General features: G+C 50.8%; 1 protein-coding gene across 1 annotated transcript; it reads right to left on the bottom strand.

The window, feature by feature from the left end:
* Nucleotides 1-14062: 14062 nt before the first annotated feature.
* On the bottom strand, nucleotides 14063-17045 carry LOC123378314 (zinc finger protein 157-like). The gene is made up of 2 exons (XM_045031908.1): nucleotides 15956-17045; nucleotides 14063-15323 (listed from the first exon to the last, which is right to left on the bottom strand). The coding sequence occupies exons 1-2, from the start codon at nucleotides 17043-17045 to the stop codon at nucleotides 14455-14457; spliced, it is 1959 nt and encodes a 652-aa protein (XP_044887843.1). The 3' UTR covers nucleotides 14063-14454.
* Between the last annotated feature and the right edge of the window lie 2489 nt (nucleotides 17046-19534).

Genomic DNA, 19534 nt, shown 5'->3' with positions numbered 1-19534 from the left:
GGAGCCACACCGACTCGCTTCTTGTCCCCTCTAACTGGTGAGACGGCAAGACATCAGGGTTAGCACCGCCTCCCGTTCTCAGGCCCTCTGGATCAGAGGGCGGGGTTGAATAACAATAGTTCGAGATAAGCCCAGGCCCTCTGTAGCAGGGGGGCTGGGCAACAGCGATCAGTCTCCAATAGACCCAGGCCCTCTGGGGCAGGGGGCTTGGGTAACAGCAACCAGTCTATAAGCCCTGGCCCTCTGGAGCAGGGGGCGGGGCAACAGCGATCAGTCTCCAATAGACCCAGGCCCTCTGGGGCAGGGGGCTTGGGTAACAGCAACCAGTCTATAAGCCCTGGCCCTCTGGAGCAGGGGGCTGGGCAACAGCGATCAGTCTCCAATAGACCCAGGCCCTCTGGGGCAGGGGGCTTGGGTAACAGCAACCAGTCTATAAGCCCTGGCCCTCTGGAGCAGGGGGCTGGGCAACAGCGATCAGTCTCCAATCAGAAGGTTCACAGGTTCAGACCCTCAGGCAGGGGCTGAACACAAGGCACCCAGTCAGTTAGTGGAAGCCCAGGCCCTCAGTCAGGGCGGGGCAACAGCAGTTCAAATAGGCCCAGGCCCTAGCTCAGGGCGGGGCAGCAACACACAGAGGGCTCAGACCCTTAGGCAGGGCTGAGCAGTAGTTCAGTTTATAAGCCCAGGCCCTAGCTCAGGGCGGGGCAGCAACACACAGAGGGCTCAGACCCTTAGGCAGGGCTGAGCAGCAGTTCAGGTAAGCCTAAGCCTGAGCGCTGGGGTGAGGGGGAGACTGCCACCCGTGAGTGGGGTGGCAGGGGGGACACAGGCCCACCCACTCCACTGTGTCCCAGCCCGAGGCCCTATTAGCGGCTAGCACGGCCGCTGGTCAGTGGGGTCCTGACCGAAACACACCGACATGGGCACCTCGGTGCCTATAGCCTGACAGGGGTCGGCTATCCCCGGGCTACAGTCCATCTCCCCCTCCGTGGGTACCTGCTCCTCGGTCGCCGGGAGGTCGGGCCAGTCCATCTGCATGGGCTCCTCGGGACCAGGGCTTGGGGGCAGGTCCGGCAACTCCTGCGGGAAGTCCGGCCCGGCTGCCTCCGATGGCTCCTCCGGGTAACAGCAGGGTGGAAGCGGCGGCGGCGGCTCCTCCTCGTACCGGGCGGGAGGAAGTCTTGGCGGCTGCTCCGGGTTCCGATCCCGGGGAAGTTCCGCGGGTTCCTCCTCGTACCGGGCGCGGGGCAGTGGAGGCCAGTCCGGATCGCCGCCTCGGGTCCTGGTGGGTTCCCAGTCTGGAGCTCCCGCCGGCACGTCTGCTCGCGGCGGTAGCTGGCTCCTGACTGAGCTCTGGCGTTCTCCTTTTCTACTTCCTGTCCCGCCCCTTGACTTCCGGGGGGCGGGGACAGGAAGTGGTGGCTCAGCCCAGCTGGGCTTCTGGGAGGGAGCGCCCTCTGCTGGGCAGGAGGGGAGCCACACCGACTCGCTACAGGGACATTTTTAAAGGTGCCTCAGGAGTTTAGGAGCACAAGTCTCTTTAGAAGTCACTGGAAGTGGTGCTCCTAAATCTCCCAGATGGTTTGAAATGTATCCCCTTAAAGCTTCTCATGTCATGCACCCAAAACACAGGCATCTAAGCTTTGTCATTAGAATTGGTTGGGGGCAGTGAAGTCAACGATGATGTCATTCAGATGTTTTTTTAAAGTCCTTTTGTGCAGGAATTTTCCACAGATTCTTTTTTAAATCAAAATTGGCTCAAATTTTAAGCAGTGAGGGGATTAGCCATGGGAGCAACGTAGTGGGAATGTGATGGATTTTCTGTCACTTCAAGTCTTTAAATCAGGCTAGGATATCATTGTAAAAGATCTGTTCTCATTCAGCAACCCAGTACTGGCCTCAGTGCAGGAACCACTAGGTGAGGTTCTCTGGCTTGTGTGGCACAGGAGCTCATGTAGATAAATCTCTGCATTAAGCAGCTTTGCATAACTTTCATATGACTTTGTATTATGCCTCTTCAGATAACCTTGTATTGGGTCTATCCATGTATGACCTCTGTTTTCATGCAACTTTGTGTCAAGTCCTAGATATGGGAACTTTGTATCAAATCCTCATTTAGAAACTCTGTATTAAGCCTTGGTATAAGGTCATAGCCCCTAAGGATAGATAAAGTAGAAGAAAAATGTCTTTTTGCTCAGAGTAGAACAAGATCTCCCCTCTGTTAAATGAACGAGGTGTGAATGAGGAAGGCGTGAAAGGCAGCACCTCCAGACAGCTGCAATGGTTTCAGAGAGGATGGAAGCCAGACCCAAGAACAATAAAACTTATCAAGTGGGCTCATTAAGGAAGATGGCCTTGGGGGTTAGGAGCAAGCACCTTCTTTTGAAAACACCCTCTTTGAAAATAAATGTGGCAGCATTAAGACAATACCCAGAAAGTGGCACCAGAAAGGACCAACGGACACAGACACAGATTTTGGATCTGATACAAATTTGCATGACAGGGAAGCTGCTATAAATGTGAGGTGTCTTGCAGAGTACCCCGGGTCTCCTCTTGTCAACATGGGAGCATCGATCCAGATCAGCAAAAGCTCAGCTCCACCCCTTCCCCATCTAACGCACCTGGCCAGTGCAGTTAAGGGGAGAAACTAATTGGTAAAAACAACAAGACGGAGTGTGCTTGTGTGTGTGTGTGTGTGTGTGTGTGTGTGTAATATATAATTGTATGCATGTGATACAGTGTTGATTGATACGTGTATTACCAATAAATGTGGCGCTTTGCTTTATCCCCCCTGAAATGATCCTGTGCAGTACTCTAAGTACAACACTCAGACAGGATGGTTAGAAAGGTCCCTTCTGATGTGCCAAGACTACTTCTGCCCTTGCTTTCCCTGCCAGCCTGAGGCCCCAGCAGCACCCTGTCTTGTTGAGCCAGACACTCCCGTCTGCTCCAACACAGACCCAGGGTCTGAAACACATGCCCCAAAGCTGCAGGCTTAACTGAGAGCAGCTTACAGAAGTGTTCCTGTCTTTAACACTCAGATGCCCAACTCCCAGTAGAGTTTATACAGGGTAAACTCATACATTGTTCGCTCTCTAGATAGAGAGAGATGCACAGCTGTTTGCTCCCCCGGGTATTAACACATACTCTGGGTTAATTAATAAGTAAAAAGTGATTTTACTAAATACAGAAAGTAGGATTTAAGTGGTTCCAAGTAGTAACAGACAGAACAAAGTGAATTACCAAGCAAAATAAAATAGAATACACAAGTCTATGTCCAAGAAAACTGAATACAGACAATATTCCTAACTTCAAGTACAAAAATGACACATGCCTACAAATAGAAGGAATGTATTCAGTAGATCATAACCCTCACAGAGATATGTTACATGGCATATGTAGCATAAAACATATTCTAGTTAATTTCTTTGGGGATAAGAACCATGAGCTGGACTGAGTGAAATGCTCAGCACGTTTGCGACCGGAATAGATATTCGGTGCACTGAACCCTTGGGGGACACTGGCTTTTCCGTTCCTCTGGGAGCTCGGCGGAGGGATTTTATGGAACCAAAGCTGACCTGTTATCTGTGTCGCCACCTGGCCAGCTGGGGGCTTGAGTGAAGCAGCACAGAGACAGAGGAAGTTAAACAGGGGGCACATGCCTAGCCTCGAAGGACATACACAGAGCCATGGGCGGGGGGGGGGCTCTGGATCTGGATCCCGACTGACAAATAGGGCACCCAACCGCATGCCCCAGAGAGCCCCAAAATGGCTGGCACCACCCCGTGTGAGCACAGTGTGACCAACCCTAAATGTTCAAAATCACGACTCAGATCCCCCCAGAAATCATGAGGCTGCCCCAAAGTCATGGGAGTGTATAGGGTGGGGGTTTTTTGGTCTGTCTTCTCAGTTTGAGCTCCCCCTGCCGTGTGTGTGTGCGTGTGTGCATGTGTGCACGTGCCTTACACACTCTCCCTGACATATTATGTGTAAAGGGAATTTGGCCTCCACACCTAAATTGTGTCCCATTGCACAACATTGTACAAAGGGCACCCGGAAGGTGTGTTATCACTCCGCACAGCAGCATGACCAACCGTACACCCAGCTAGATGGCATGAATGCTCCCAGAGCCGCTCACGAATCACACAGCATAAGGCACCAGCCAATTCTTCCTAGCCTTGCACCCCAGCATGGTCCTGTCTTGCCCCGCTGAGAAGTCCGACCAGTGTAGGTTCATTACCCAGGCTGCCCTGCCCTCGATGTGCAGAGGGCACGCACTAGCCTTTGTAACCCGAGCTGTGATTTCCCAAGCACTTCATGCAAAACATGCTGTGTTAGGTAAAATATATATGTTACCCTTCTGCCAGGCCGAATTGATAGCGGCAAGGGCCAGGTTCAATACATAGGGGTCCCTTCCCTAGAACGTAATGCAAAACCAGCTCAAGCCCCCACCCAGTGACCTGGGAAAATCTTACACACACCCCTGGGCGCCTCGAAGAGGCAATACTCCCCCTCTCGCAAGCACAGAGTCTCGGTGTAGCAGAAAATGTTTAATAACATGAGATAAACAACATAGCATTAAATTGGGAAAACACCTCAACTAGGCCGTGTCCTTTTCCCTGGGCTTCTGAGTCCAGCACCCGATCTAAACACCCGATCTAAATCTTAAACCTTCTTACGCTAGACACTATTTACAACAAGCAATTTTCTCACCCCTCTGGATGTTATAGTTTATAATACACAGGCCTCTACCTCAAGCCTGGGGCCTGTCTCCTGAGCTGAAGTCTTCTGAGCATTCTTCTTGATTCTAGCATCGGTGGGGAGGACATATTTCACTAACAACCATACAGCAAAATCTCAGAACTTCATACACACGAATGATATACATATTTGGACACAACAACGGGTTTCAATATATCATGACTTTTCATAAGATATCGTACACGGTGTGCTTTGTGTGAAATATCACAATGGCATGTGAATGATGAAGATGGGGGTTCCAGGTGCTATTCTGAGGTATAGAGTATCACATTGGGTTTTGCTGAACGTCTGTGAGACCCAGGGGGAGATCCTTACCGATGGTTGGGAGGCACAGCAGGAGAGAATTTTGGTGTTATGAACATCAAGATTGGGGACCACAAGGTGCCCCAAGTAGTCAGACACACGGGATGACATGTACCTAAACTGATGCCAGAGTGCAATGGTATAAAATGAATGTCCTGTAACCAAGGAAATGGAGGCAGTGTGTTGGGGTGAAGATTTGGTTAATAATTACTCTTATGGGAGGGAGCTGTCCCTAAGTGATTTTTTAAAGCTGAGTTGTACATGATGAAACCTCCGTTGAGTTAACATAACACGGTGGAAACTTCAGCCCAGTGGAGTTGCGGAGGAAGATGCCCGAAGTGCTGAGTGCACATGCGGCTGTGCTGATGGGCTCACAACAGCATGTAGGTGGAAATTGTTCTCCTTGGCTTGGTGGGTGGAATGGTACGGGCAGGGCCTGTCATTTGGGGGAGCGAAAGGGGGCTCCCTGTGCACTGTAGGAGACGGCTGGTTTGAAGTGCTGGCTGCAAACATAGCTCCACAGTGTGCTCCCACAGAGCCGTTTGCTTGTACACGATGTCCAGGATCCTCTCCTGCACCTCCTTTCCTTTGCCCACCAGCCCCCTTGAGAGCAGGGGGAGGGTGTAGCCGATAGGTCAGGCATGGGTATAAGTTATAGCAGTAATGCATGGAGCCTAAAACACCACAAGGCCTGTAAGACAATGGTTTAGCTAAACTAATCGAAGCATCGGGCCCTGTGATCAATGAGGGGGAGCAGCTCTCTTTCATGGACACCCAGCCAGTCAGTAGCTATAGAATCCTCCTTAGCAGCTGTGCCCCAATTGCCTTACCCGTAAGGGTTAAGAGGTAAGCTTAAAATGAACTGGCACCTGACATGGGGACCCAATAGGGAAGCTGCACCTTTTCAAACTGGGAAAAACTGCTGGGTGAGGGGGGCTTTTGTTCTCTCGGCTGAGAGCTAGAACTGTAAGGTGTGCTGTAAAGCTCGGGCCAGGTATGGAAAATCATCAGCAGCATCATACCTAGAAAGGACTCATTTGGAATCTCAGACATGGTAAGTAGATTAGGAATGTCTAGATAGATGCGATTAGATTTAATTCTTTATTTTGGCTTGTGGATTCCTCTGTGCTAACCCCAGGTGCTTTTGTTTTGTTTTCTTGTAACCTTTAAACTGGATTCCAATAAAGTTATTTTTGGTGTTTAATCCCTAACAGTCTGAGTTTTCAGATGTGTTGTCTTTTTTTTATTTTTTTAAATAAAAGTTACATTTTTTAAGAATCTGATTGGATTTCTCTGTCTGAAGAGGTTTGTGCACATTTTTTAGTTAGCTGGTGGCAACACCTGATTCCTCCCCTCGCCCCCTTTCTCAGCTCTTCTCTGGGGCGGGAGGTGGTGAAAGGGCTTGAGGGTACCTCACAGGGTACCCCTTCCTGGGTTCTCAAAGGGATTCTGCACTTAGGTGCTGGCAGCATTACCAGTCTGAAGCGTGTAGTATTAATCTTTGGTGTCCTTGCAGGCCCCCACCTTCTGCACTCGAAGTACTAGAGCGGGGAATCGGCCTGTGACAGGCCCAAAAAAGCCTGAACTGAAGTAGTTAACCAGAAGTATCCCTAGATGATAAGATAGCATAAGCTAGAATGCTGTGCTGCCCAAACTGCTGACAGGCGACGTATGATGCTAGTTGGGATATTTTAAGTTGGAACATAAGCAGATGTCCGACCATGGGAATGCCATGGTAACTATGGCTGTATATGCTAATGAACTGGAGGTAACAGGATTAGTGACCTATGGGAGAAGGGCACTCCTACATTAGTGCGGTGAGGAAATACAATGAGGAAAAGGGGCTAAAACCCTACTGACTCTGCATTAGGCATAGCGGCTGTGTCCTGGCCTAGGTGCTTTGAGAGCAGTAACTCTGGGGAGGTGCCAGCGCAATGACCACTGATGATGGTGACAAGGAAGAAGCTGATGAGAAAAACAATGACTCATGGGTGGGGTTGTTCTGAGAGGGCTGGTGTGACTATGTGGCGGCTCAGATGTACATTCTGTGTTAGGCCCGGCTACCCGGCTGGGCTGGCAGGTTTGTAACTTTACTAACTGTGGTAATAAAACAATTGCAAATTGCAAAGGCTTTTCCTGAGTGTGTGTGTTGCAACTCCACAGTAATTCTAATAATCCTGGGCCTGATCCCAGGCTAGAACCTACCGAGCCAGAAATTCTTACGTCATCAATATAATTGATGCACAATCTATAGATTGTGCAGCACAGGGCACTAACTTCATGTGTGCCTCACCGGCTCTCCTTGCATTAGAAACTGTCACCCCGAAGTGAGGCCCCAAGAGACGGAGAAAAGGCTTATTCAGGACAGCCGGGGAAATGATACACCCTGCGGCTCTGCCAGCATGATGTCATCAGCCCCACCCCCACAATCCCCCTGGCCAGTACAAGTGTGGAAGGGAAACCCCAGGGAAGGCTGCATTGCCTTGCAGCGCGAATGTCAAAGCACAGCTCTCCCTGTGCCTTCAATTCTTTTGTATTACACCTAAAGATAAGCACAAAGAGCACTGCAAAAGGAATCGACTTTTGCAGTAGTTGGTCTGAACTAGGGTTGTCAAGTGAATAAAAATATTAATTGCATGATTAACAAAATAGAATACCGATTATTTAAATAGTTTGGGGTGTTTTCTACATTTTTCAAGTCCATTGATTTCAATGACAACACAGAAGACAAAGTCACTTTATATTTATTTTTTATTACAACATACAGTGGCGGCAGCAGGAAGCGAAGAGCCCAGATCACAAGAGGAAGATTTTGGGGAGGGGGTGGGGATTTAATGACAGGGGGGAGGGGAGAGAGGCCACATGGAGGAAGACTCACTGGCAGAAATGTCAGAGGGGGAGGAGATCCAAGAAATGGGATGGGAGGATCCTGGGGTGGGGCAGAGGGGAGGGATCCAGGAGCAGAGAAGGCTGGAGCCAGGGAGGAAAGGGAGGGAGGGATGGGGAGAGGTCTGGGCCCTGCCTGCATTCTCACTCTTGTTCTGGGAACACCACTAAGTGCCTAGTGGTTCCCAACACCCTCAGAGCACAGCTGGGCGCTGCAGTGTAGACAGGACGGACCCAGGTCCTATTGAGCCCCAGGGGGAGTCTGCAGAGCCCTGCGCTACTCGGGGGAAGGGGATTGTGGATCAGAACCGGGTTCTACTGCAAACCCCACTCGGGTGTTTGCCGGGCCAGAGTCGCTCTGTCTAGTGATCTGAGTCCGTGGTGGGTGGTTTGATGGTGCAGATGGGTCCACAGAAGGGGAGGGGTGAGGAAGAACAGGCCACTGATGGGGAAACAGGATTGCCAACCCGAGATGTTCAACAATCATGAGTCAGGCTCACCAAACCCCAGGAGATTATGTACGAAGAAGAGCTTTGGGGTTCATTTTTATGGCCTTCCGCTTTTTGAGCCTTTAGGGTGCACTGGGGTCACATTCTGAAGCTTCCTCCACAGCCACGAGGGCTAGAAACTTCCTTTTCTTTGAGAATGAGGGCTGAAATAATCACATCTTCACATGCCTCCAGGAGCTGGGGCTTTAAGGGAAACAATCATTATCATGAGTGTTGGCAACACTGGGGAAGAGGCAGTGACCAGCAACGGGGGCAGCCAACTAGCAGAGAATGAAAATGGGACAGAGATAAGGGAGTTACAATGGGATCGTGAAACAAGAAATGCCAGGGACAAAAAATTCCCCCACCCCACTCCTTCCCCCCAGGTTCGATTTCTCTGTATCAGGAGACATGGGGGGTGCTGGGGGAGACATGGCTTTTGCCGGCAGATGGGCCCCTCTGCCCCAGTGAGTTCTCCCGCCCTACCATCTCAGGCCCCCTCACTGCAAGGAGCCCACGCTTCAGTCTTGCCCTGCACCCTACGTCGTCTAAAATGGGTGGAAAATGAGGCATGTGTGTCTCGTGTTGCAAATGTTTTGGATCCACTTCTTTCTAAAACGAGTGGGAGAAACGCTCCCACCCAGCCGGGGCTGCACAGAGAGCCGTGAGCAGGGGGACCTACTGTCCACTAGCCCCCTGCCAAGTCACTGCAGCCCGTCAGCACGTGCTTCCCGCCCATGTCGGGTGACCAGCTGTCCCGGCAAGTGGGGCTTTATCTTATATAGGCGCCTATTACCACCCACCCAATCCAGATTTTTCACACTTGCTGTCTGATCACCCTAGGCCCATTGAAGTGAATTCAGCCCCGTTACACGCAGTGACTGACGGGACAGAGACCTTTATCTGCCCTGATAGGGCCTACGCAGCATCATCTGGGGGGGGGGGGGCAGTGAGAGCGGGAGGGGGGATTTCCAGGGCCCGTCAGGGCTCTGAACTATGTTCTCAGACTCCCAAAGGAAAGGCAAACCCAGAAGCCTAGTGAGCATGATGGGGCCAGTGAGCGGCAGGTACGTCCCGGGCTTTCCTGCCCATGGAGGGGAGTGAAACGGCCCCAAGGGGCAGCGTGGGAGCAGGAGTCCTGAGAGCATCAGGGTCCAGCTGTGGGGCCTGCTCTGCACTGCAGACTCAGCCGTGTGGGGGGAGCTGGTCCCAGCACGATGGAGGGAGGGGTGGGGAGAGCTGGGGGAGGGGAATTCAGGAGCTGGGCCGGGGGAGGGGAGTGAGAGCCCAGCCCCAGCGATGGGGCCACTTTTCACCCCTGGCCCCTCAGATACGCGCTACCCCGGCCACACACACACACCTTCTCCCCTCTGCCTGGACCCTGCTCCCCCAGCCTCCACCCTCCTCCCGCCCCTCCTCAAACCTTCTCAGGGAACGTCAGCCCTTCCCTCTGGGCCCGCACGGATCAGTGCCCCAGGCTGTGCAGCAGGTGAGCGCCCTGGCCAGGGCTGTGTCTGCGGGGCTGTCTGGGAATCACAATAATCCCACCGGCAGCGCAAAGGGTCTGCGAGCTCGCAGCGCAGGCTCCTGGCTGCCTGTCCTGTGCTCTGTGCACACGGCGGGAACCGCAGCCCTGCTAGTGGTTCCCAGGCAGCGCAAAGGGCCTGCGAGCTCGCAGCGCAGGCTCCTGGCTGCCTGTCCTGTGTCTGTGCACGCGGCGGGAACCGCAGCCCTGCTAGTGGTTCCCAGGCAGCGCAAAGGGTCTGCGAGCTCGCAGCGCAGGCTCCTGGCTGCCTGTCCTGTGCTCTGTGCACACGGCGGGAACCGCAGCCCTGCTAGTGGTTCCCAGGCAGCGCAAAGGGTCTGCGAGCTCGCAGCGCAGGCTCCTGGCTACCTCTCCTGTGCTCTGTGCATGGTGGGAACCGCAGCCCTGCTAGTGGTTCCAAGGCAGCGCAAAGGGTCTGCGAGCTCGCAGCGCAGGCTCCTGGCTGCCTGTCCTGTGCTCTGTGCACACGGCGGGAACCGCAGCCCTGCTAGTGGTTCCCAGGCAGCGCAAAGGGTCTGCGAGCTCGCAGCGCAGGCTCCTGGCTACCTCTCCTGTGCTCTGTGCATGGTGGGAACCGCAGCCCTGCTAGTGGTTCCCAGGCAGCGCAAAGGGTCTGCGAGCTCGCAGCGCAGGCTCCTAGCTGCCTGTCCTGTGCTCTCTGTGCACGCGGTGGGAACCGCAGCCCTGCTAGTGGTTCCCAGGCAGCGCAAAGGGCCTGCGAGCTCGCAGCGCAGGCTCCTGGCTGCCTGTCCTGTGCTCTGTGCACGCGGTGGGAACCGCAGCCCTGCTAGTGGTTCCCAGGCAGCGCAAAGGGCCTGCGAGCTCGCAGCGCAGGCTCCTAGCTGCCTGTCCTGTGCTCTCTGTGCACACAGCGGGAACCGCAGCGCTGCTAGTGGTTCCCAGGCAGCGCAAAGGGGGATACAAGGCAGGAAGAAGCAGAACCCGGGGTGTGTGTGTGAGAAAAGGGCCCTCAGCATCGCCAAGCACAGACCGTGCAGGGAACAAGAGGCAGGAATTCAGCTCCTTTCCCTGCGTGTTACTCACCCAGACACGGAGCACAAGGCTCCTGCATTTATTCGTTATTCCAAGTGTTTTGCCAAATCAGCCTGGAAACAATGCGAATGCGCCAGCTGTTTCCGACTGGCCCGCATCACAAGCTGTAATCCCTGTTCCCTGACGGGGTGAGTGTAACGCTTAGAAATGAGGTTTACCCCATGCGGGGGGGAGGACGGGCCGATGACAATGGGCTGGGTGCCTGCGTATCCCACACACCTCCTGGGTGTGGGGCTCTGTCCCATCTAGGGGCAGTGAGACCACTGAGAGAGGGGTCACAGGACTCTGCTCTGCAGCCGGAGCTAACAGCCGGTTGGGTTTTAGCTCATGCTGCAGAGGCTCCTGCACTGAGCTCCGGAGACCCAGGTTCGATCCCGGCTGCTGACGAGCGGGATCTGTTGGCGTGATACCTGCACCAAGGTTCTGCATCCCTGAGCCCCCTCTCCTAGCCCAGGGAGGGTGGGACCCTTCTGCCCTGGCCTAGGGGAGCAAGCGGTGGCACAGGCGAGGTCCTTGCTGCTCTGCTGCTCTCTGGATGCAGCATGGAGCCCTGGAGCACCAACCTGGTGTGTGATTCCTATTCTCGCCTCCCCAGGACTCCAGCTTCAGCCCAGATGCCGGTGGAGGGGAGGCGGGACCAGGTCCTGGAATGTAATATCTCAGGGGATTTGCAAAGGGGAGGGGCCCAGCTGCGGTATTTTGGGGTCGGGCCCAGGGGACAGCAAGGCAAAGGGGGGAATTCAGAGGAGACGGGGTTGCAGCAGCAGCCCCAGCAATAGGTGACCACGGCGGGACTGTGGTGAATTGCTTTATCCCTAGGGGTCTGGAAGGAATTGGATGGGAGGGCTCTGAGAGAGCAGGGGAAGGCTGGCAGGATGTGGGGAGATGGGCAGAGAGGAGCTAGGTGGGAGGTGAGGAATCTGGGTGTGAATCCCAAGGGCTGTATGGCTGGAATGAACAGTCCCAGCTCCTCTCACAGATGGACTGGGCACTGAAGAAACAGATTCCAGATCTGTCTGTGTCTGCAGGTTTTCTTCACCAGAACGAAGCATAAGGAGAAACGGCCGGACGATGGTTCTGGGAGCAGGACGAGCTGGAGTAGAGGGGACAAAACGTCGGGCCCGTGGATCAAAGAGAAACTCCCTTCGCTGAACCCCCTGTGACCAGCGTGTCACCACCCAGGGTCGCACTGACCCTGCCCTGTGTTTGGAGAAAGGCCACGTGCACGTCATTTATAGGCATCCTAAGAAGTTTCATCAGGCTGGTTCCAAGGAACAGAAATTAACTGTTGCTGGGGACTGTTTTCTAGCGTGAGGGACTGAAAAGAAAGGGGACAGTAACTGTGTTTTAGTTAAAGCAGCAAAGAGTCCTGTGGCACCTTATAGACTAACAGACGTATTGGAGCATGAGCTTCCGTGGGTGAATACCCACTTTGTCAGACGCATGTAATGGAAATTTCCAGAGGCAGGTATAAATATGCAGGCCAGAATCAGTGTTTTATTTAAATGTCCAAATTACCTCCTCATCCATTGATATAATCCAGATCCTTCACACACACACACACGACACCACGTTGCCAGCCCCAATTGCAGAGAATTACTTTAGAACTGCGCCCTCGTTGCTCTTGACATTTCTTCGCGAGGCAGAACCCCGGCCATTCGTTAAATTCCCTTTGAGTTCACTGCACTCTGTCGGCATCTTAACCAAATGTTACAACTGCCAGAGAGCGCGCTAGGGCTCTGGCTGAACTCCCTGAGCTGAACCCCCGTCTCTCTCCAAGCCGCTGGCCGCTCCAGGGGCTGCCAGATCCCTTCGGACTGTGACGGCGAGCCAGCTGCAGCTGGGCAAATGCTGTCTCAGCTTCTCTGGGTGTGGCTGCGGCTGCTGCTCCTCTTCGTAAGGATGAGCTGTGCTCTGCTAGTGCAACGAGTTCTCCAGTCTCTGCGCTCTCACCATCACTCACTGATTCACACACTCAGTCCCCGGGTTCCCAGAACCCGTCTCTCCTAGTCCCTAAACACTGGATGGCCCCAGGTCCCTGGGGCTCTTTGTGAATAAAGGGAAAAAACGGTTCCCCAGCTACCCAGTCCACAGGACACTGGCTGGGGAACCAGGTAAGATGAGGGAGAAGATTCCAGCTGGGACAGGGACTCCCAGCAGCTGGGAGGGTGGACAGGCTTTTCCTTTGCTAACCCAGGCAGAGCCAGAGGCGGGTGGAGAAGACTGGGGCTGGCTGCTGTCTCCTAACACCAGAGATGGGTCACCAGACTCTGAAAAGTCACATGGTGGCAACATTTCTGGAATCAGCAAATCTATTAACTGTCCAAAACCTTGGTTAATGCAGAGCTAAGGCTGCCCAGTGCTGTCTTGTGCCCTTCTCCAGTGCAGCGAGTGGCTAAACCTACACCTGTAAAACCCAAGACATGAAGGTAAATGTCATTCCCACAGCGCAACCTTAACTCTGCCCCTTGGAGCTGGCAATAGCTAGTGAGAACGGTTCAGTGAAGGTGTTGCCATAATAAGTAGACATGAAGGACTAAGAAGATGGACCATTGCTCGTGTTGTATTCCGTAGATCTGAATCCTAGAATTCATCTGCATGCACTTGACTACCTTCGCTGTGTGAGGCGCCACTGTACTAAGTGGGAAAGAGATTCGCTGGAGTGGGCTGGCAGAGCTGGCCCTGGAATAGCAGGAGAGGTGCAGGTGTACTTTAAAAGGGTCAGTTATGCTTCACTGCAGTGCTGAGTTCTGCAGGCTCTGCCAGTAGAAATGCACATCTGACTCCGGGGCTTACGGCGGGGTCAGCGAAAGCCACATCTCCCAAGGAATCCTCAGGGCAAGGGTGAAGCAGTGGGAACATTTTGCTGTTCTGGGGTGGATTGTGTGGAGCAGGCTCGGTTTTTGAGTGTAAGTGAGAGCTGCTCACTATGCCTGACCTACCCCAGTGTCTTCCCTTAGCAACAGAAGGTGGCCAAATTTGTCCTACACTGCTAATCAGTGCTCGATTCCTGAAGTGTTCTGTAGCATCTGCAAAGGTAGAGAGCAAATGTGTGTTATTGGCCCGTTGGGACTTCACACAAAGAGGGCAGAGTTAAGGTTATGTTGTGGGAGTAGCATGTACACTAATGTTATATTTCCTGCTTTTCATGGGGGTTAAATTGGCACAGGGTTTCAGAGCAATCTGAATGGTAAAAGCAGCTTCTTATTGGGGGGCTGTATCAGAGGAACCCCTAGACCAAATGGCCACAACCCCCGACCCCTAGCTCTGCCCCCGGCCCAGATGAGGCACAGCAATTTTCAGGACAATCCAAGTCCACATGTGGACTTTAAAGCACACAGAAATCTGGCAGTTAAAAAGGAAGCTAGTCTCGACTGCTCCAGTCTAACTCACTTCAGCCAGTTCTAGTCGGGGCATTTATTCGTTTTCTCCCCAGTGGGTTCTCAGATGTCTACTGCGGGTTGATTTCTGACTGAAGCTTTTCCCGCACTTGAGGCACTTATAGGGTCTCTCCCCAGTGTGAACTTTCTGGTGCCTGGTCAGGTTTGAGCGCCGACTGAAGCTTTCTCCACACTTCAGGCAGTTATAGGGTTTCTCTCCCGTGTGAGTTGTCTGATGCCTAACAAGACCAGTCCTATCACGGAAGTTCTCCCCACACTCAGGGCAGCTGTAAGGCTTCGCTCTCTCTCCGGTGTGGATTCTCTCATGTCTAAGAAAGGATGACCAGTTACAGAAGGTTTCCCCACACTGAGAGCATATGAAGGTTTTTGCTTCTCTGTGGACTCTCTGGTGGCCTAGAAGGTGTGATCGCTCACCGAAGCTTTTCCCGCAGTCGGGGCACTGATAGGATTTTTCTCTCGTGTGGATTTTCTGATGTTTTTTCAGGGTTGGGATGCCAATAAAATTTTTCCCACACTGAAGACATTTATGAGGTCTTTCTCCTGTGTGGGTTCTGCGGTGTATAATAAGGTATAAACTCCGGCTGAAGCTTTTCCCACATTCGGTGCATGTGTTTTTCCCCTCCCCTTTGGAGGATCTCTGGTGCATCATATTTTTGCTAAGATTCTTCGAACCACCTTCACATTGAGTGGATTTACCCATGTTCTTCCCTGGCTGGTTTCCCTGCTGTCTCTCTGGGCTGTGCTGAGACCCACCAGCTTTTCCACACTCTGGACTCCAGGACACAGTCGCTTCAGCTCTACCCAATAAAGTTCCGTGAGTTTCAACTTGCTCAGGATCTTCCTGCTGAGGATTCTCTTCCACATTCTCACTCATCATCTCCTCACCTGCTGGGACAGAGAGAGAGAATCCAGACATGAGTCATTCCCTGCGCTGGAGAAGGACAGGAGAGAAACAAGTCCAAGTAGCACTGGAGAAACTGAAAAATCAGGACCAGAATCCTCCCCAAACCCTTTCCCAAGGGAGAAATCTGGACACCACATCCCATGTGACAAATCAGAGGTAGTGAGGGCAGGAGAGAGGGAGCTACCGCCAAGTGTCCAGAGTTCTAGGAACAACTCTGACCTGGCTAAGATGAAGCAGACCCTGGGGGACTTTAGAAGTAGGGTTGCCAACTTTCTAATTGCAGAAAACTAAACACCCTCGTCCCGCCCACCTGCCCGGAGGTCCCACTCCTGCTCACTCCACCCCCTTCCCTCCATCACTCGCTCTCTCCCACCTTCGCTCACTCACTCATTTTCACTGCAAGGCCCGAGCAGGCACCAGGAGAAGGCCAGGAGCTGCAAGGATTTGAATGTGGGAAATGGAACGTGTGACTCAAATACCCTTCGCCTCCCCAGGGAGAGATTTTAAACATTACTGTCAATTAAACTTTTTAACTTCTTCTGCAGTGTAAAGAAGATACAAACAAAATAAAACAAACCCAGGTTTAAGGAGCGTGGCAATTGAAACGACTTACATTTATACTTCTGTTCTTTTCTTGCTGCCACCACAAGCTCATTCGCTGCTTTTGTCTTCAAAAATCCAGCAAACTCGGCACATGTCATTTTACAGTTGAAGTACACTAATAACTCAGCTTTCACCATGTCCACATGGAGCTGATTCCTTTTGTTAGTGCACAGGTTTTTCATAACACTGAAAACGCGTTCCACAAATGCGTTGGTGGGTGGTATAGCAAGCACATGCTGCACAATTTTAAGCAAGTTCGGGGCCTCCCAGCGCTTAAAGAATTCTACCCACACCTCAGAGACATTGATTCGCTCTTGTTGCTGTGGGGAAAATGTCGATCCAGCATCATTTGTCAAACTCTTTAGGGTTGGTAGCGCATCATTCAATGAGCACATTTCTGTAAATAGTTCATCTCCGTCTACTTGAATGTCCCAGCTTGTAGTCAAAGCGCACAGTTTGTCTAGCTCAAGGGGTCCATCCAGATTGAGTGGTGCACACAACACATAGAAAGAGTTTTCGCTGAAATCAAACCACTTTTCCAGGTACTGTAGCGTGCGTGTGTAAGCCCGTTGGGCATCGCCAACAAATTTATTCTGCTCATTAGGTGGCAGTTTTTTCAAGAACTGTGTCACCTTGTACCCGTAGAAGCCTTGCTCTTGTCGATTCTGAATCTCTCTTCTCAGCCTGCTGAATACGCCATGCAGTTCAGTTACCTGGATGAAATCACTTTCAAGAACCTTTATGGTGTTGTTAAACTGGCTCAGAATGTTGTGCACAAAGTAGATGTACAGCTCGGGAAGTGTAATAATGTCACCATCGGATACTGCGTCCTCTTGCTGAGGAAGAAAGGCCCATATTGTGCAGCTCACTTTTTCCTCTCCTTTGTTCACAAAGTAAGATTTGAGGGCAGGCCAATGCTTCAGTAACCTGTCTACGGCAGTGAAAAGGGTCACAAAACGTGTAGGTACATGGCGTAAGATTTCCGAATATTCTGTCTCCAGGAAGTCAAAGAACTCTTTAAGTTCACTAATATTCTTTGCACTGGACGAGAATTCACTGAACACCTTGATGACCAAATTCTCTACATCATAAGAGAGCATTTTCAAGCCATGTTTCGCTGTATTGTGCACTATGTGAGTGCTGCAATACCCTGGCACAAGGTTTGGTAAATCCAACATTTGTTTTAGGTGCACCAAAACAGACTCGTGTTTTCCAAAATTGACAGATGCGTTGTCTGCTCCATATGCCACAATTTTATTATGTATCAGACCAGCATTTTGAAGACAACTCCTTAAGTTGTTTGCGATTGCCTCTGATGTTTCATCTGCATCCTCTAAAAAGTCTACGATACATGTGCAGCTTCCCTTATTTTTGTTAAAGTAGCGGAGGGCAACTGGGAATAATTTTGTGTTCCCTTTATTAGAAGCATCTGTCACTATTGAAAATGATGTAGAGCCAATGTCTTGCACAGCCAGTTTTAGTGAATGGGGTGCCAATATATTCTCAATCAAAGCCTCCGCTTTACTCCTTCCACAGTGAATTTTGGAAGCTATCTTGGAATCAGTGAAAATGGAGGGGTACAGTATATTTCCACAGTCTTGAGAATGGTAGCTGTGCTGGTGTTTAACTCCATGGTATGTTAAGAGCAATTCAGCCATGCACACCTGTTGTTCTTCGGAAGTATCAGTCTTTACGAAGAATTTATCGATTGGACTGGACTGGACTTGTCCTTGTACTTTGATTTTGTGACCCGCTGTCTCTGCATGATGCTGGATAGCTTTTACAGAATCCAAGTGAACCTTGAACTGAACACGACAAATAGAACAGTATCCCGACTCTTCACTTGCCTTTGTAAGCCAATTCCGATACTCTGGGAGTTGCAACCACTCGTCTTTAAAAGAGCACCGCCTTTGAATCTTTTTCTTTTCGGGTTCCGCCATTTCACCTCGCACTAGTGTGACTGCAGCATAGTTTAGCTGATAGATAGATAAAACAGCGTTGACTGTGGATGGCACAACGCTAACTATGTTGCTGACCATTGATGCCAGCTGACTAGGTCCTTAACTCTTTAAAGGCTAGTTGGTCCCTACTGCTTCTGACTGTGCACTGAAAAAGTTATTCAAAGATTCAATCAAATATATTGTTTTGACAGATATATTATGCTAATTTCAGGTTTTATTTTTTACAGCACACTAGAAAACTAAAGAAAATTATGGTAACTGGACTTATGGTGTCCGGTCAATACTTCTGACGGCACAGGTCCCCTTAAAACTGGACTTTTACTATTCTATTCCATCGTATCATATTAGCTTCTATAATTTGTCATAAGCTATTTTTTCGGTTTTCAGTGGAGCTAGAGTTAACACAGGTGTTTTGAACAGCATGTGTAACATCCAGTTCTGCAAAGACCTCTCTAGATTTGCATCAGTTCAGTTAGCACCACCCTGGGAACAGCATGAAGTGCTGCAGCTGGCACATCAAATGGAAAACGGCATGCTCACAGGGTCACCGTTTTTCATGATTAGTACAGTTTTATTAAGTCACGACAAAATGATGTGAAATAGGATAACAACATAATTTACATTGGATAGCAGCTACTCTCAAGATTAACAAAACAAGGCACTAGCATGTTAATATATTAACTCAACTGTATTAAGATAATATATTCAGAATTTTGTTTGAACCTTTAAGACAATTAAAAGACCCACCCAGAAGAGAGCAGGGCATAGTTTAAAAAATATCAATCTGCCATATATTTGTAAGATGGGGATTTTCAATGGTCATCATCCTGTCCTGACGCTTACATTGTCACCTCACCTCAAAATATCCCCATATTGGCGATGGGCTCTTGCAATGGGGTGCTACTTTTTATGGGTGCCACGTGACCTTGAGACTTGTGACCATACCTAAAACGGTGGCTTGCCTGCACAATCTGGAGTGAGGGCAACCCTGTTTTTAGAGGATTTGGACCTTTTATTAGACTAGTGGTTATTGCTAAATGTTGTACAAAAGAGGTCACAAGCTAACTGGAGAAAATGCATGCAATAACCAAACCACCCCCACCCCCAAAGCCGTGTTTTAAAGGTTGTATATACATACAGATAAAGGAAAACAATAGCACATTACATGTAAAATTGGTTATAAATGGCCCTAGGCAGATTTCAGTAACATCAAACGGCATTCTGCTAGCTAATTATCATTACTATTAAACATCCACCTTAGTGCAAAATACTGCACAGGCGCTTTAGGGCTCAGACTAATCAAGCAGCAAGATTAGCAACTGATGCAGGCCATCTTTGCCATAACTCAGTCGATACAAAGCTGCCACTCACTGCTTTTTACCACCCAGTAATTTATATTGGAAAAAACAAAAGGATCTGAGATACTGGATTAATGACATTCTTATTACTTGGGGACCAGCCACAAGTCTCACCATTCCAGTGCAAAAAACTAGCTGTATAGAGGACAGAGCATTAGATTCAATCCAGTGATATATCTTCTAGGTCAGTGCTTCCCAAACTTGGGATGACGACGTTGGGGAAGGGAAAGCCCCTGGCGGGCCAGGCTGGTTTGTTTACCTGCCCCGTCT

This window comes from Mauremys mutica, chromosome 10 (genome assembly GCF_020497125.1).
Source record: "Mauremys mutica isolate MM-2020 ecotype Southern chromosome 10, ASM2049712v1, whole genome shotgun sequence".
Taxonomy (NCBI): Eukaryota; Metazoa; Chordata; order Testudines; family Geoemydidae; genus Mauremys; species Mauremys mutica.
Note: the sequence above shows the minus strand (reverse complement) of the source record. Positions and strands in the feature narration are given on the sequence as shown.

Bases quoted from the DNA above. Each gene is read 5' to 3' on its own strand.
- LOC123378314 (XM_045031908.1), bottom strand. From the start codon at position 17,045: ATGCTCTCTTATGATGTAGAGAATTTGGTCATCAAGGTGTTCAGTGAA. The intron at 15,324-15,955 runs GTAAGTCGTTTC...CTGTCCCAGCAG, and splicing joins AAAAGAACAGAAGTATAAAT to GTGAGGAGATGATGAGTGAG.